Source organism: Pseudophryne corroboree, chromosome 5 (assembly GCF_028390025.1).
Source record: "Pseudophryne corroboree isolate aPseCor3 chromosome 5, aPseCor3.hap2, whole genome shotgun sequence".
Lineage (NCBI taxonomy): Eukaryota > Metazoa > Chordata > Amphibia > Anura > Myobatrachidae > Pseudophryne > Pseudophryne corroboree.
The window spans coordinates 459,365,823-459,383,762 of record NC_086448.1 but is presented as its reverse complement, the minus strand read 5'-3'; the positions used below and the strand labels follow the sequence as shown (position 1 = coordinate 459,383,762).

General features: G+C 46.9%; 1 protein-coding gene across 1 annotated transcript in view; it reads right to left on the bottom strand.

Annotated features, from left to right (window-relative positions):
* The window catches only part of OTULINL (OTU deubiquitinase with linear linkage specificity like), a 180,780-nt gene that overhangs the window by 21,763 nt on the left and 141,077 nt on the right, over positions 1 to 17,940 (bottom strand). The window contains exons 5-6 of the mRNA XM_063922942.1: positions 11,488 to 11,637; positions 773 to 901 (exon numbers count right to left, since the gene is read on the bottom strand). Coding sequence (XP_063779012.1) covers positions 773 to 901; positions 11,488 to 11,637 — 279 coding nt within the window. The remainder of the gene's footprint in view (positions 1 to 772; positions 902 to 11,487; positions 11,638 to 17,940) is intronic.

Sequence of the window (17,940 nt, the reverse complement as noted above, 5' to 3'; positions counted from 1 at the left end):
GATGGAAAAGTCAACTCTCCTTGCTCCCTATAAACCATTGGCGAGTTTCATTGTGACTGGAGACTGCAAGTGAGGGGAGATAATGCACATTGGCCCTCATTCCGAGTTGTTCGCTCGCTAGCTGCTTTTAGCAGCACTGCACGCGCTAAGCCGCCGCCCTCTGGGAGTGTATCTTAGCTTAGCAGAATTGCGAACGAAAGATTAGCAGATTTGCGGATAGAAAATTCTTAGCAGTTTCTGAGTAGCTCCAGACTTACTCTGCCACTGCGATCAGTTCAGTCAGTTTCGTTCCTGGTTTGATGTCACAAACACACCCAGCGTTCGCCCAGACACTCCCCCGTTTCTACAGACACTCCCGCGTTTTTCCCAGAAACGCCAGCGTTTTTTCGCACACTCCCATAAAACGGCCAGTTTTCGCCCAGAAACACCCACTTCCTGTCAATCACACTCCGATCACCAGAACGATGAAAAATCCTCGTTATGCCGTGAGTAAAATACTAACTTTTGAGTAAAATAACTAAGCGCATGCGCTCTGCGAACCTTGCGCATGCGCAGTAAGCGACTAATCGCAATATAGAGAAAATCGGCAACGAGCGAACAACTCGGAATGAGGGCCATTATACCCCAACCTCATAGTGTTAAAGTGCTATACAGCACTTTAACAGTTACGTATCCCTTAAATGTACCAAATAGAAAAGCAGAAAATATGTCTTACTTTCAATTTGCAAGCTCCCATTAAGCAGCAAAATAAGTGTCCCTAAAGGTTACTTACCTGTTTCTTGAACAATTCTACACAGCTGCGTAATTTCGCATAGACTTTTGGACCAGAATACTTCTCAGGTCCGAAGCTGAATTGCTGTATCCAATTACATCCTTGAGCATACAGAAGCATTTCAGGGAGCTGCAAGCAGAAGAAAAATAACTCTATTTGTATAACATCATGGCTTGTTACCTTATATTCTTAAAGGAATGAAGCTGTGGAAAATGTATGTTAACATACATAAACCGAGCCCTAAAATAAAAGTTATTACTAAATAATTTTAAACCTCATCAAGCCCTATTATAACCTTTTAACAATTACAACTAACGTTGGAGGTAATTCATATGTGGTTGGAAACAGCATCTCTGCTGCTTACTAGCGAACTAACATATGTTAACGCAGCAGGAGGAGTATAAGTAGCTGCCTCCTGCTGCATCAAGGATACAACATTGGATCACCTGCGACACCATCGGCCGGCTGAGTAACCCCATGATAATACACAGACAAGCTGCTGTAGCTCCGTCGCAGAGTCCAGAAAATCTCTGCAGGAAGACAAGACCCTGATCTCGGCACTCCCATAAAACACAGGCAATACACCTCCATTTTGGTAGACTAATGCCATCGCTGCCCCCTCTGCACTCCCAAATGGCTGCAGACTGTCAATTAACTAGAGATGTGCGGCGGGCACTTATCGTGTTTTGGTTTTGATTCTGGTTAAATGCTCGTGTTTTGGATCTGGATTGTTTTTGCCAAAACTACCCTTTTGTGTTTTGGTTTTGGATCTGGATGATTTTTTTAAAAAAACATAAAAACAGCTAAAATCATAGAATTTGGGGGTAATTTTGATCCTACGGTATTATTATTTTTTTTAAACATTAAGGTTTTTATTGAAGAGTTTCCACATAAAAAAATGGGGAACAGAATAAAGAAATAGGGAAACACAGGGGAAGTCCGGAATGGTTACCATAAGCAAACTTAAACAACGCACAGTCTAAGGGGTATACAATTGGTTACATTGAACATACAGATACAAGAAAAGGAGAAAGCGCTAAAAGGAGACATGAAGAGGACATATCTAGTATCACGGCATTCTCGTAGGAATAATTCTAGGAGAGATCGAGAACGGACATGTCAATTGGAGAGCTATACACTGTTAGCCTACCCTCTCTACTTCTATAATCAGACCATCCCAACCATTTCATGTGCATAGAGTTAGCCGATGAGGAGTATGTAGCCTCCGCGGTTTCAAAAATAAAATGTTTGTGGATCTTATTTTGGATGGACTCTAAGGTGGGAACACACTCAGATTTCCATAGCTGTGCTATAGCCGCTTTAGCGGCTATCAAAATGTGCCCCAAGACATAACGGTCACCTGCAGAGAGGCGATCCACGTACAAGTGGAACAGCGCCAGGGCTGGGTCCATTGGGATGCTAAGCCCTAACACTATACCGGCCATACTTAAAACTTCTCTCCAAAGAGGTTGTATACGAGGATATGCCCAGAAGACATGAAAGATATCTCCCGTGGAACCACATTTCCTCCAACATAATTTAGATTGGGAAGGCCAGATTCTGTGCTGCTTGGCAGGGGTGAAGTAGGCCCTCTGTATAAGCTTGTAAAACATTTCTGAGTGGTTAACACATTTGGAGACTTTAAAACAAGACCTAAATATACCATCCCACTCTGCCTCAGTAAAGGACCTATTCAAATCTCTTTCCCATAGAGTCTGAGTTTTTAATTTTTTCAGGGGGCCGTTTGACAGCTGAAATTGATACCACCACATAATCCCATATTTATGCGAGGGTGTCTCCAGTCGGCTCACAATGTAATACTCATGCAATACTGGCAAGGAAGCTTCCGGGTCAGTTAGACATAGCAGAATATCGTCCGCAAACAAACTGATTTTGTGAGAAATGCCCCCTATAAAAGGGCCGCTAATCGCATCTCGAGATCTAATGCAAGCAGCCAAGGGTTCTATTGCCAGCGCAAAAATAAGAGGGGATAGCGGGCATCCTTGACGCGTGCCATTCGAGATATTAAAGGGTGAGGAAAGGCATCAGTTAACAAAGACCCGTGCACTAGGGGAGGAGTAAAGAGCCAAGATAGAGTCCAAGATCCTTCCAGAGAAGCCAAAATTGTCCAGAGTTAATCTCATAAAATCCCAATTTAATCTATCAAAAGCCTTTTCGGCGTCGAGAGACAAGACTAGGAGGGGTTCTCTTCTACCAGCTGCGTGCTCAATCACATTAATCACCCTGCGGGTATTATCCGGGGCCTGTCTGTTCAGTACGAAACCCACTTGGTCTGGGTTGATAAGAGAGGGGAGCAGAGGGCTGATACGGTTGACTATTAATTTAGCATACATTTTTAAATCCATATTTAGTAACGCGATCGGTCTAAAATTTTGGACTGAGGTGGGGGTTTTTCCCGGTTTGGGGATGGTAATGATTTGAGCTTCCAGCATCTCCTTAGGGAAGTGGCCTGCTTCTGAGGCTTCATTGAACACCGACAAGAGCACCGGGGCCAAGCTCTCTCTAAAGGATTTATAGAAACCAGCAGGATAACCGTCGGGACCCAGGCCTTGTCTGCGGGGAGGGAGCCAATAGCCTTTTCGACTTCAGCTAAAGTCCAAGGCGCACTTAGAGAGCTACAAGACTCCGGCGACAGCGAGGGGAGAGGAAAGTTGTTCAGAAAATTCTGAACATCTACACCTGTAGGTTGAAAGGTAGAAGAGTCCCCCTTCAGGTTGTATAGTTTGGAGTAATAGGACGCAAAGACATCTGCAATTCCGTCTGGATCGTAGACTCTGTTACCCCTATCCGAATGGACAATGTGAATTTTTTCTTTTGCCTTCTTATCCCTCAGCTTCCTCGCCAGCAGTCTACCAGCCCTATTCCCATAAACATAAAATTTTTGATTCAGTCTATGTAGGCTGCGTTGCACTTCCGCTAGATAGAATACATTCACCGCCTCCCTTGCTTCTTTCAAAGACTTAAGAAGGGCTTTATCGTGCGGATGTGCCTTGTGAGAACTCTCCAGGGAGGCGACTGTAAGCTCAGCTTGTTCAAATTTTTTACGATATGCCCGTTTAAATTTAGCCGCTGTTTGAATTGCCGTCCCTCTTGTCACTGCTTTGAGGGCGCACCAGAATGTGAAGATAGACGTCTCCTGGGGAGAGTTCTCAGAAAGATAATAATCTAAGGTGGATTGGATCGCCTGCGTGGTCTCCGGCTGAAGAAGGCTGAGTTTACCCAAACGCCAAGGGGCCGGGGTGACCCTTCTATTATTTATATCCCATTCGATAAATAATGGGGAGTGATCCGACCAGGACATGGGGAGGATGGTGATTGCACGGATGGACTGTAGGGTTCACTTATCCGCCAATGCTAAGTCTATTCTAGAGTAGAATGCGTGCACCACGGAGTAAAATGTGTAATCTCTATCCATTGGATGCTTAACGCGCCAGAGCTCTAATAGATCATATTCCGCCAGTAGCTGGCTAAAGCCCTTTGCATTCCTATGGAGCTGACTGGAGAGTGAGGGTCGCTTACTAGAATTATCGACGAGAGGGTCTAAAGTCAAATTAAAATCCCCCATTAAAAGTAAAGCATCCTTAGCCAATTGTTGCACCTTAGCGCAGAGTTTCCTGCAGAATGCTAGTTGCTTGGTGTTAGGGGCATAGCAGGAAACTAATGTCACCTCTTTGTTTTCAAGAGTACCTACTAAAATAAGGATTCTCCCCTTAGGGTCGCAATATTGCGAAGCGAGGGTAAACGCGCAGTGCTGAGATATCAAGATTGCCACTCCCGCCTTCTTAGTCGGCCCGTTAGCCAGATAGCAATGGGGGTCTCTCCCATTAGTAAACCGTGGAGGGGCAGAAGTAATAAAATGAGTCTTTTGGACTGCTATAATTTGAGCTTTAAGTTTGTGAAAATAATTAAGCGCTAATCTCCTCTTGTGTGGGGAATTAAGCCCTTTTGCATTTATAGAGACAATGTTAACCATAACTTAAAACTGTCGGGGAATGCGTTTCTAACCACAACCAACTGGCTATTAAAAAATGTATGTTTCATATCCGGACAATAAAGAGAGGGGAAAGAGGAAGGGAAAGGCAAAAGAGAGGAGGAATACAGAAAGAAAAAAACAGAAAGAAAAAACAGAACATTAACCCCGCTCGGGGGCACATTTGGACGCCTAACCATGGCGACTCCAAGTTAAACAGGGGGGTAGTGGCAATCCGCCCGCACCCGAACCGAAAAAATAAACTAAATGTAGGCTCTCGACACCCCGTCCCTGGGCCCCCGACTGTCACTGGGAGTAAATAAACTTGAGTAGAATTCCCATCAACAAGGAATTTGGTTGGCAGTCGGGGCAGCAGAGACAGACAGTAAACAAGGAAAAACCGGTGAGGAGGCCACACTGAAGAACATTCTAGAGACATAAACAACCTCCTCAGATAATCGCCAAGGAGTTGATGCAACGTAGAAATATACAACATAACAAACTAATTAGGAAACATGAAAACAAGCAAGTGTAGCAAATCAAACCATATTTAAAGTTCTGCAGCCGATTAGGCCCAGTCCCGCTGAAGGCCCTGTTCGGGAGAGGTGTGTGTAGGAGAACTTGCAGAGTTCCATGTTGCTAGGATCTTTTTACCCTCCTCGAGTTCGTTATAACCACTGTGGACCCCTCTCCAGAAATGAGCAATTTCGTAGGAAATCCCCATCTATATAGAATGTTCTCTTTCCGTAGCACTGATGTGATGGGGTAAAGAGAGCGCCGCTTCGCCAAAGTGGCAGGGGACAGGTCTCCGAAAAGTTGAAGTGAGCCCAAAGCCTCTGACGCAGCATCCGATGGTCTGGCAGCTTTCAAGATTGCTTCCTTCACATGGTAATAGTGTAACCTCATAAGGACATCCCGGGGGACACCATCGGGGGCATTCCTGGCCTTTGGGAGCCTATGGATACGATCAATTAAGAAGTCCGCGGGGCGGTTTGAAGGAAGAAGCTTGCTAAAGAGGTCAACTGCAAAGTCGTTTAAAGCGCTGTTAGCGACAGTTTCCGGAACCCCTCGTAGCTTTAAGTTGTTACGTCTCGTCTCGATCTGTCTTCCATGTGCGAGGGTTTATCTCTGAGCGCCGCGACCTCAGTTTGGAGCAGTTCGTGCAAGGAGATTAGATCGTTGTGAGACGACGCCACTTCACCCATTTTCGTTTCGAGGTGATCAGTGCAGCCTCCGATCTCGTCAATAGAACGCTGGCAATCCTTCATAGTTACTCTAAATTCTGCCGCGACTTCATCCAATTGCGTTAAAAGCTGCTTCATAGCACCCACCGTAAGCGATTCGCTGTCGGCAATGACGCTTGTGTGAGCAGTGACCGGGACGGGCGTATCTCTAAGCGGTGAGGGCACAAGAGCAGCAGGTTTAGAGGTGCCACCCCGTACGTCCTTTGCTTTAGCGGCCTGAGGAGAAGGTTTAAAGAACGCCACCTGGGAGACAGATTTAGCAGCCTTATATTTCTTGGGAGGCATAGCAGCGCTGAGTGACAAAGGTAGAGGAACCGGAGGCAAGAGGCGTCTGGAGCATCAATCTAGGAAGGATCCGCAGAATTGTCGAACAGTCATATCATGTCATAAGAGCATTCGGGCGCAGGCGGAGCCTTTTCAGAGCGATCAGAACATAATATTATTCACCCATGTGAGCATCGCGGCTGATCGTCACGGCTGGAATTGGGAAATCCGCAGTCTGGTAGAGTTTGCAGAGCAATATGTATTATAAATCCAGCACACTGAGAGAGAAATGTGGGCTATTGCATCCAGAGACCACTAGATGGGGTAGGTGCAGTAGAAATGAATAGTGCCAAGTATAAGACTGTTTCCCAACTTAAGAAATACATGCACATATCCTGCCACAGGGGCCCCAGGGCAAGAGCAGGGAGGGAACAATTCCAAAGGGCCACCAACCTGAATAGGCCCCAATCCAGAGACCCCCACAGCCGCACAATCACTCTGCCAACTCAGTTTCAGCACCACCTGAGGGATTAAAGATGGCCGCCGCAGCTCACTGGCCGTCTGTTTCGCCTCCGTCCCGGCGTCTCTCTGATCCTCTGCCTCGGGGGGTGTCCGTTTTGGAGGTCCGGGGGAGGCTCCTGAATACTCCGGAGCTAGTATGCCGGGTCCGCGCCGCTCCCCGGCGCCACGCTCCCGCCTTGGAGCTCAAGACGCGGGCGCCGGGAGTACGCGAGTCCCCGGCTTCCGCCTGCATGTGAAGGCCGCAACCTGCAAGAGCGGTTAAAACCGTTCCCCGGCTCCGCAGCAGACACCACAGGGCTGAGTGGACCCACAGGCGGGGACAGGGGGCCCCCGGAAAGGAAAGCCAGGGGGGTGAGCACCCCGGATTAAACAAATAATGAACGCTGGAGAGAGGAGAGCAGCAAAGGCACGACTGCTCTCTTCTCCAGCCAAGCCACGCCCCCGATCCTACGGTATTATTAACCTAAATAACATTCATTTCCACTCATTTCCAGTCTATTCTGAACATCTCACAATATTGTTTTTAGGCCAAAAGGTTGCACCAAGGTGGCTGTATGACTAAACTAAGCGACACAAGTGGGCGGCACAAACACCTGGCCCATCTAGGAGTGGCACTGCAGTGTCAGACAGGATGGCAGATTTAAAAAATAGGCCCCAAACAGCACATCATGCAAAGAAGAAAGAGAGGTGCAATGAGGTAGCTGTATGACTAAGTTAAGCGAAACAAATGTGTGGCACAAACCCCTGGCCCATCTAGGAGTGGCACTGCAGTAGTACTGCATTAATGGCAGATAACGGATGCACGTCTAACACCAGCATAGTTGTTATGGCCTCAGTAATCCACTTTGCAACAGGGTATATATATACGGCAGTATCACTGAAATGATATGGCAGTACCACTGGTCATATATACAGCAGTATCACTGGATTTATATGGCAGTACCACTGGAATATATGGCAGTATCAATGGACTGGATTTATATGCCAGTACCACTGGACATATACGGCAGTATCACTGGATTTATACGGCAGTACCAATGGACATATACGGCAGTATCAATGGACATATACGGCAGTATCACTGCACTGGATTTATACGCCAGTACCACTGGATTTATACGGCAGTACCACTGGACATATACAGCAGTATCACTGGAATTATATGGCAGTACCACTGGACATATACGGCAGTATCACTGGAATTATACAGCAGTACCACTGGACTTATACGGCAGTACCACTGGACTGGATTTATAAGGCAGTATCACTGGACTTATACGCCAGTACCACTGGAATTATACAGCAGTATCACTGGAATTATACGGCAGTACCACTGGACTTATACAGCAGTACCACTGGATATATACGGCAGTATCACTGGACTGGATAAATACGCCAGTACCACTGGATTTATACGGCAGTACCACTAGACATATACGACAGTATCACTGGAATTATATGGCAGCACCACTAGACATATACGGCAGTATCACTGTATTTATACGGCAGTACCACTGTACATTTACGGCAGTATCACTGGACATATACGGCAGTATCACTGGACATATATGGTAGTATCACTGTATTTATACGACAGTACCACTGGACATATACGGCAGTATCACTGGACATATACGGCAGTATCACTGGACATATATGGCAGTACCACTGGACATATACAGCAGCACAGGGACACCACCACTGGACTGATGCAGGACAACACAGCACCACTGCAATGGACTGGACTTATACAGCAGCACTGGACATATGGCAGCAAAGGACACCACTACTATGACTGGATTGATGCAGCACAAGATACTACCACTGGACTGATGCAAGACAACACAGCACCACTCCAATGGACCGGACTTATACAGCAGCACTGGACATATGGCAGCAGAGGACACCACCACTGTGATTGGACTGATGCAGCACAAGACACTACCACTGTACTGATGCAGGACAGCACAGCACCACTGCAATGGACTGGACTTATACAGCAGCACTGGACATATGGCAGCAGAGGACACCACCACTGTGACTGGACTGATGCAGCACAAGACACCACCACTGGACTGATGCAGGACAACACAGCACCACTGCAATGGACTGGACTTATACAGCAGCACTGGACATATGGCAGCAGAGGACACTACCACTGTGACTGGACTGATGCAGCACAAGACACTACCACTGGACTGATGCAGGACAACACAGCACCACTCCAATGGACTGGACTTATACAGCAGCACTGGACATATGGCAGCAGATGACACCACCACTGTGACTGGACTGATTCAGCACAAGACACTACCACTGTATTGATGCAGGACACTGAGGACGGAGATACGTCCTCTCGCTACACTCTCCAATGCCGGAGTGAAAATGGCGGCGATGCGCGGCTCCTTATATGGAATCCAAACCCCGTGAGAATCCGATAGCAGGATGATAACGTTTTGCCTTGTTCTGGTTTCCGAGTCAGGCGGGAAAACCCGAGCCTGACTCGGATCCGAGCTCGGGTAGTGAAGTCCGGTAGGGTTTGGTTCTCAGGGAACCGAACCCGCTCATCTCTACAATTAACTGACATCTGCAGTCTTACTGCGTCAAACAACAGGTCCGGTGCATGCGCAATGTACCAAGCATTGTTACATTGTGTACTTTGTGCCACTGAGTTGGGGCCTGAATCAGGCCCCCTCCTCTCCCGTAGCCGTCACCGCCACTGCTAGTGCACCGAGCACTAGAGACTTTGGCACAGTGCCAGAGTCTACAGCGCATGCGCAGGACTCTGGAAAAATGGCGCGGCTGACATTTTTTTGGAGTCCTGCGCATGCACTGTAGACTCTAGCACTGTGCCAGAGTCTCAGTGCTGAGAGCGCTAACAGCGGCGATGACGGCTACAGGAGAGGAGGGGGCCCCACAAACGGAGTCTGCACATGGGTCCTCTCCTCTCTAGAAGCGCCTCTGTTAATACTGTTCTCTTAACATCGTTACAACTGTTGGACTTTCAGAGAATTACAGAATATAGGGGATAATGCAGTGCCCGCTGCAAATGATATTAGTGTTAGGAGTCCCAAAAGAAGACTATTTAAAAACAAAAGGCTATAAGCTTTACGCTCACAGAAATCCAAGGCGATTTGTAATATCCATAATACTGTAAAGAAGGGGTGGTGAACCTTCGGCCCTTCAGCTATTGTTGATTTACACATCCCAGCATGCTCTGCAACAGTTTTTGCATGGACACATAGCAAAACCGTAGCAAGGCATGCTGGTATGCTTAGTTCAACAAAAGCTGGAGGGCCGAAGGTGCTGTATAGTATGAAGCATTGTTCTTAATGATACACAAGTAATTCTAATGGAACCGTAAATGGTGAAATAAAACTCAAGGAAAAATCCACACAGTATACAGAGAAGCATGTATCCCGAGATGCGCACACCTTTGCATTGGCAGCATAAGCCCTTGGTTTAGTACAAGTCATCATCTATGGCCACAGTGTGTACTTGTACCTACAATACCCAATACCAAATGTGAAAGATAAGCCTCCAGGCGTATGGTATATACACATCAGATGATCTCGAGCGTTAACCTTTGTATTTTCAAGGTTTTTACATACTTGCTTAACTTGAATGAGGATATAAAATAGATGTGATCAGTATGTATTTGACTCGCATTCTCATATTTATGTGCGCTCATTTTCTGAACATAAAAAGGGGGCGAATAACATGCTACACAAACTATTAATGCAACTCTGAATCAGTGCCTATTTGTGTATTATAATGGCTCTTGCAGAGACATTATAATACCCAAAGTTGTAATAAACTATAAATCTGTCACTTTTACTTGTTACAACATTAAATGTAATGCATATACATTTTAAGAAGCATATAGGGTTATTCAGGTTTGTTAGCAAAGCAATAAAGTTATCAATTGGGAAAAACCTTCGGCCTAATTCAGACCTGATCACTAGGCTGCGTTTCATGCAGCCTGCGATCAGGTCTGAACTGCGCATGCATATGCACTGCAATGCACAGAAGCGTCGGTCCGCAGCGACGGGGAGTACCGGGCAGCGACGGGATGGTGTGAGAACAGTGATCGCACAGGCGAACGCAAGGTGACTGACAGGAAGAGGCCGTTTGTGGGTGGCAACTGACCATTTTTAAGGAGTGTCTGGAGAAACGCAGGAGGGACCAGGCGTTTGAAGGGAGGGTTTCTGACGTCAGCTATGGCCCCGATCACCACACTGGAAGACTAAGTCCTGGTCTGTGCAGAGACTGCACAAACTTCTGTTTGTGTAGCTCTCCTGCACATGTGATCACACCCCTGCACAGTGATTTCCCCCTCTCCCTGTAGGCGGCAACTACATGATCGCAGGGATGCAAAAAACGCACCCTAGCGATCAGGTCTGAATTAGGCCCCATGTGTACTGCAGGTGGGGTAGATGTAACACGTGTAGAGAGATTTAGACTTGGGTGAGTTATACTGTTTCTGTGCATAAATACTGGCTGCTTTATTTTTACACTGCAATTTATACTTCAGTTTGATCAAACCCCACCCAAATATAACTCTCTCTGCACGTTACTTCTACCCCACTTGTAGTGCACCATGGTTTTACATAATTGCTAACTTTTTTGCTTTGCTAACAAACCTGAATAAAGCCCATAATCTGTTATTTATTCTCTATATGACATAAAAAGACCTTTAGGATGTCTTTCTCTTTCATCCATCCAGGGAAAGGAATTCCTTGGCTAAAAACTTGGAACAGAACAGCTCTGAGAACGCAGTAATTGTCTTCTTTTACATGCTGTAGAGTTTTGATATGATGTTTCCAGAAAATATCTTCATATGCCTAAAAATATAACACACATTACACTTTAAAGGGAATAAATAAGAATTTACTTACTGATAATTCTATTTCTCGTAGTCCGTAGTGGATGCTGGGGACTCCGTCAGGACCATGGGGTTTAGCGGCTCCGCAGGAGACAGGGCACAATAATAAAAGCTTTAGGATCAGATGGTGTGCACTGGCTCCTCCCCCTATGACCCTCCTCCAAGCCTCAGTTAGGATACTGTGCCCGGACGAGCGTGCATAATAAGGAAGGATATTGAATCCCGGGTAAGACTCATACCAGCCACACCAATCACACCGTACAACCTGTGATCTGAACCCAGTTAACAGTATGATAACAACGAAGGAGCCTCTGAAAAGATGGCTCACAACAAGAATAACCCGATTTTTGTAACAATAACTATGTACAAGTATTGCAGACAATCCGCACTTGGGATGGGCGCCCAGCATCCACTACGGACTACGAGAAATAGAATTATCGGTAAGTAAATTCTTATTTTCTCTAACGTCCTAAGTGGATGCTGGGGACTCCGTCAGGACCATGGGGATTATACCAAAGCTCCCAAACGGGCGGGAGAGTGCGGATGACTCTGCAGCACCGAATGAGAGAACTCCAGGTCCTCCTCAGTCAGGGTGTGCCCCTGACCAAGTAGCAGCTCGGCAAAGTTGTAAAGCCGAGACCCCTCGGGCAGCCGCCCAAGATGAGCCCACTTCCTTGTGGAATGTGCTTTTACTGATTTTGGCTGTGGCAAGCCTGCCACAGAATGTGCAAACTGAATTGTACTACAAATCCAGCGAGCAATCGTCTGCTTAGAAGCAGGAACACCCATCTTGTTGGGTGCATACAGGCTAAACAGCGAGTCAGATTTTCTGACTCCAGTCGTCCTGGAAACATATATTTTCAGGGCCCTGACAACGTCAAGTAACTTGGAGTCCTCCAAGTCCCTAGTAGCCGCAGGTACCACAATAGGTTGGTTCATGTGAAAAACAGAAAACACCTTAAGGAGAAATTGAGGACGAGTCCTCAATTCTGCCCTGTCAGAATGAAAAATTAAGTAAGGGCTTTTATATGATAAAGCCGCCCATTCTGACACACGCCTGGCTGAAGCCAGGGCTAATAGAATCTTCACCTTCCATGTGAAATATTTTAATTCCACAGTGGTGAGTGGATCACCAATGTGACTTTAGGAAACACAAAACAACATTGAGATTCCAAGGTGCCACTGGGGGCACAAAAGGAGGCTGTATATGCAGTACCCCTTTTACAAACGTCTGAACTTCAGGCACTGAAGCCAGTTCTTTCTGGAAGAAATTTGACAGGGTCGAAATTTGAACCTTAATGGACCCTAATTTTAGGCCCATAGACAGTCCTGTTTTCAGGAAATGTAGGAAACGACCCAGTTGGAATTCCTCTGTAGGGACCTTCTTGGCCTCACACCACGCAACATATTTTCGCCAAATGCGGTGAAAATGTTTTGCGGTTACATCCTTCCTGGCTTCGACCAGGGTAGGGATGACTTCATCTGGAATGCCCTTTCAGGATCCGGCGTTCAACTGCCATGCCTTCAAACGCAGCCGCAGTAAGTCTTGGAACAGACAAGGCCCCTGCTGGAGCAGGTCCTTTCTTAAATGGTAGAGGCCACGGTTCTTCCGTGAGCATCTCTTGAAGTTCCGGGTACCAAGTCCTTCTTGACCCATCCGGAACCACGAGTATCGTTCTTACTCATCTCCTTCTTATGATTCTCAGTACTTTTGGTATGAGATACATAGGAGGGAACACATACCCTGACTGGTACACCCACAGTGTTACCAGAGCGTCCACCGCTATTGCCTGAGGGTCCCTTGACCTGGCGCAATATTTGTCTAGATTTTTGTTCAGGCGGGACGCCATCATGTCCACCTTTGGTTTTTCCCAACGGTTTACAATCATGTGGAAGACTTCCCGCTGAAGTCCCCACTCTCCCGGGTGGAGGTTATGCCTGCTGAGGAAGTTTGCTTCCCAGTTTTCCACTCCCGGAATTAACACTGCTGACAGTGTTATCACATGATTTTTCGCCCAGCGAAGAATCCTTGCAGTTTCTGCCATTTCCCTCCTGCTTCATGTGCCGCCCTGTCTGTTTACGTGGGCGACTGCCGTGATGTTGTCCCACTGGATCAATACCGGCTGACCTTGAAGCAGAGGTCTTGCTAAGCTTAGAGCCTTGTAAATTGCCCTTAGCTCCAGTATATTTATGTGGAGAGAAGTCTCCAGACTTGATCACACTCCCTGGAAATTTTTTCCTTGTGTGACTGCTCCCCAGCCACTCAGGCTGGCATCCGTGGTCACCAGGACCCAGTCCTGAATGTCGAATCTGCGGCCCTTTCATAGATGAGCACTCTGCAGCCACCGCAGAAGAAAACACCCTTGTCCTTGGAGACAGGGTTGTCCGCTGATGCATCTGAAGATGCGATCCGGACCATTTTCCCAGCAGATTCCACTGAAAGGTTCTTGCGTGAAATCTACCGAATGGGATCGCTTTGTAAGAAACCACCATTTTTCACAGGACCCTTGTGCAATGATGCACTGATACTTTTCCTGGTTTTAGGAGGTTCCTGACTAGCTCGGATAACTCCCTGGCCTTCTTCTCCGGGAGAAAACATCCTTTTCTGGACTGTGTCCAGAATCATTCCTAGGAACATTAGACGTATCGTCGGAAAAAGCTGCGATTTTGGAATATTTAGAATCCACTCGTGCTGTCGTAGAACTACTTGAGATAGTGCTACTCCGACCGCCAACTGTTCTCTGGACCTTGCCCTTATCAGGAAAGCGTCCATATTTCTTTTAGGAAGAATCATCATTTCGGCCATTACCATGGTAAAGACCCGGGGTGCCGTGGACAATCCAAACGGCAGCGTCTGAACTGATAGTGACAGTTCTGTACCACGAACCTGAGATACCCTTGGTGAGAAGGGCAAAATTTGGACATGTAGGTAAGCGTCCCTGATATCCAGTGACACCATATCGTCCTGGTTTGCTATCACTGCTCTGAGGGACTCCATCTTGATTTGAACCCTTGTATGTAATTGTTCAAATCTTTTAGATCTCACCGAGCCGTTTGGCTTCAGTACCACAATATAGTGTGGAATAATACCCCTTCCCTTGTTGTAGGAGGGGTACTTTGATTATCACCTGCTGGGAATACAGCCTGTGAATTTTTTTCCAATACTGCCTCCCTGTCGGAGGGAGACGTTGGTAAAGCAGACTTCAGGAACTTGTGAGGGGAAGACGTCTCTAATTTCCAATGTACACCTGGGATACTACGTGTAGGATCCAGGAGTCCACTTGCGAGTGAGCCCACTGCGTGCTGAAACTCTTGAGATGACCCCCCACCGCACCTGAGTCCGCTTGTATGGCCCCAGCGTCATGCTGCGGACTTGGCAGAAGCTGTGGAGGACTTCTGTTCCTGGGAATGGGCTGCCTGCTGCAGTCTTCTTCCCTTTCCTCTAACCCTGGGCAGATATGACTGGCCTTTTGCCCGACTGCCTTTATGGGTACGAAAGGACTGAGACTGAAAAGACTGTGTCCTTTTCTGCTGAGATGTGACTTGGGGTAACAAAAGTGGATTTTCCAGCTGTTGCCATGGCCACCAGGTCCGATGGACCGCCCCTTTATACGGCAATACTTCCATGTGCCGTCTGGAATCTGCATCACCTGACCACTGTCGTGTCTATAAACATCGTCTGGCAGATATGGACATCACATCTACTCTTGATGCCAGAATGCAAATATCCCTCTGCGCATCTCGCATATATAGAAATGCATCCTTAAAATGCTCTATATTCAATAAAATATTGTTCCTGTCAAGGGTATCAATATTTTCAGTCAGGAAATCCGACCAAGCCCCCCCAGCGCTGCACATCCAGGCTGAGGCGATTGCTGGTCGTAGTATAACACCAGTATGTGTGTATATACTTTTTAGGATATTTTTCAGCTTCCTATCAGCTGGCTCTTTGAGGGCGGCCGTATCTGGAGACGGTAACGCCACTTGTTTTTATAAGCGTGTGAGCGCCTTATCCACCCTAAGGTGTGTTTCCCAACTCGCCCTCACTTCTGGCGGGAAAGGGTATACCTCCAATAATTTTCTATCGGAGGAAACCCACGTATCATCACACACTTTAATTTATCTGATTCAGGAAAAACTACAAGTAGATTATTCCCACCCTACATAATACCCTTATTTGTGGTACTTGTAGTATCAGAAATATGTAACACCTCCTTCATTGCCCTTAACATGTAACGTGTGGCCCTAAAGGAAAATACGTTTGTTTCTTCACCGTCGACACTGAAGTCAGTGTCCGTGTCTGTGTCTGTGTCGACCCACTGAGGTAAATGGGCGTTTTTACAAGCCCCTGACGGTGTCTGAGACGCCTGGACAGGTACTAATTTGTTTGCCGGCCGTCTCATGTCGTCAACCGACCTTGCATCGTGTTGACATTATCACGTAATTCCTAAATAAGCCATCCATTCCGGTGTCGACTCCCTAGAGAGTGACATCACCAATACAGGCAATTTGCTCCGCCTCCTCACCAACATCGTCCTCCTACATGTCGACACACACGTACCGACACACAGCACACACACAGGGAATGCTCTGATAGAGGACAGGACCCCACTAGCCCTTTGGGGAGACAGAGGGAGAGTTTGCCAGCACACACCAAAAACGCTATAATTATACAGGGACAACCCCTTATACAAGTGTTTTCCCTTATAGCATTTTCACATATGTAACCATATCGCCAAATAAGTGCCCCCCCTCTCTGTTTTAACCCTGTTTCTGTAGTGCAGTGCAGGGGAGAGCCTGGGAGCCTTCCTCACAGCAGAGCTGAGCAGGAAAATGGCGCCGTGTGCTGAGGAGAATAGGCCCCGCCCCCTAAAACGGCGGGCTCTTCTCCCGGAGTTTGTGAGATCTGGCAGGGGTTAAATACATCCATATAGCCTCAAGGGCTATATGTGATGTATTTTAGCCATAAAAAAGGTATAATACATTGCTGCCCAGGGCGCCCCCCCCAGCGCCCTGCACCCTCAGTGACCGCCGGTATGAAGTGTGCTGACAACAATGGCGCACAGCTGCAGTGCTGTGCGCTACCTTATGAAGACTGAAAGTCTTCTGCCGCCTGTTTCTGGACCTCTGGACCTCTTCAACTTCGGCATCTCCAAGGGGGGTCGGCGGCACGGCTCCGGGACGAACCCCAGGGTGAGACCTGTGTTCCGACTCCCTCTGGAGCTAATGGTGTCCAGTAGCCTAAGAAGCAAATCCATCCTGCACGCAGGTGAGTTTACTTCTCTCCCCTAAGTCCCTCGTAGCAGTGAGCCTGTTGCCAGCAGGACTCACTGAAAATAAAAAACCTAACTTAAACTTTTATTCTAAGCAGCTCAGGAGAGCCACCTAGATTGCACCCTTCTCGGCCGGGCACAAAGATCTAACTGAGGCTTGGAGGAGGGTCATAGGGGGAGGAGCCAGTGCACACCACCTGATCCTAAAGCTTTTATTATTGTGCCCTGTCTCCTGCGGAGCCGCTAAACCCCATGGTCCTGACGGAGTCCCCAGCATCCAATTAGGACGTTTGAGAAATACAATATATATTTAACCCATTGTGGTATATGATAGCAGTCTTGGTCATATGTTTAGCTGTGGCTGCTCTATCTGTAATCCTTTTAAGGACTTAAATATGTGCTGACATCAACCACATATGCACAACAAATGTGAGATGAATGCATAACATTTATTTTGTTCTACAGTATTCATTATGCATCCCCATATCAGAGTAGGACAACAAGTACAATTATAAAATATGAAAATATTTGTAGATTGTGAACTTTGTGAAGTGATAGGTTACAGGTTTTTTTTTACTAAAAGGAGATTTATGGTAGACTTACCATAGTTAAATCCCTTTCTGCGAGGTACACTGGGTTCCACAGGGAATATATCGGGGTGTAGAGATGGATCTTGATCCAGAGGCACCAAAAGGCTAAAGCTTTAGACTGTCCCAGGATGCATTGCGTGGCCTCCTCTATATAACCCCGCCTCCAGGCACTGTGAGCTCAGTTTTAGTTAACCAGTCCAATGCAGAAGCAGGTAAAAGAGAAGGCAGATGTTAGTCACATAGAACCACGTTCTCACGACAGGAGAAGGTACTAGTGTCAGGGTGGGCGCCCTGTGGAACCTAGTGTACCTCGCAGAAAGAGATTTAACTATGGTACAGTAAGTCTAACATAAATCTCCTTTTCTGCAGCAGGGTACACTGTGTTCCACAGGGAATACA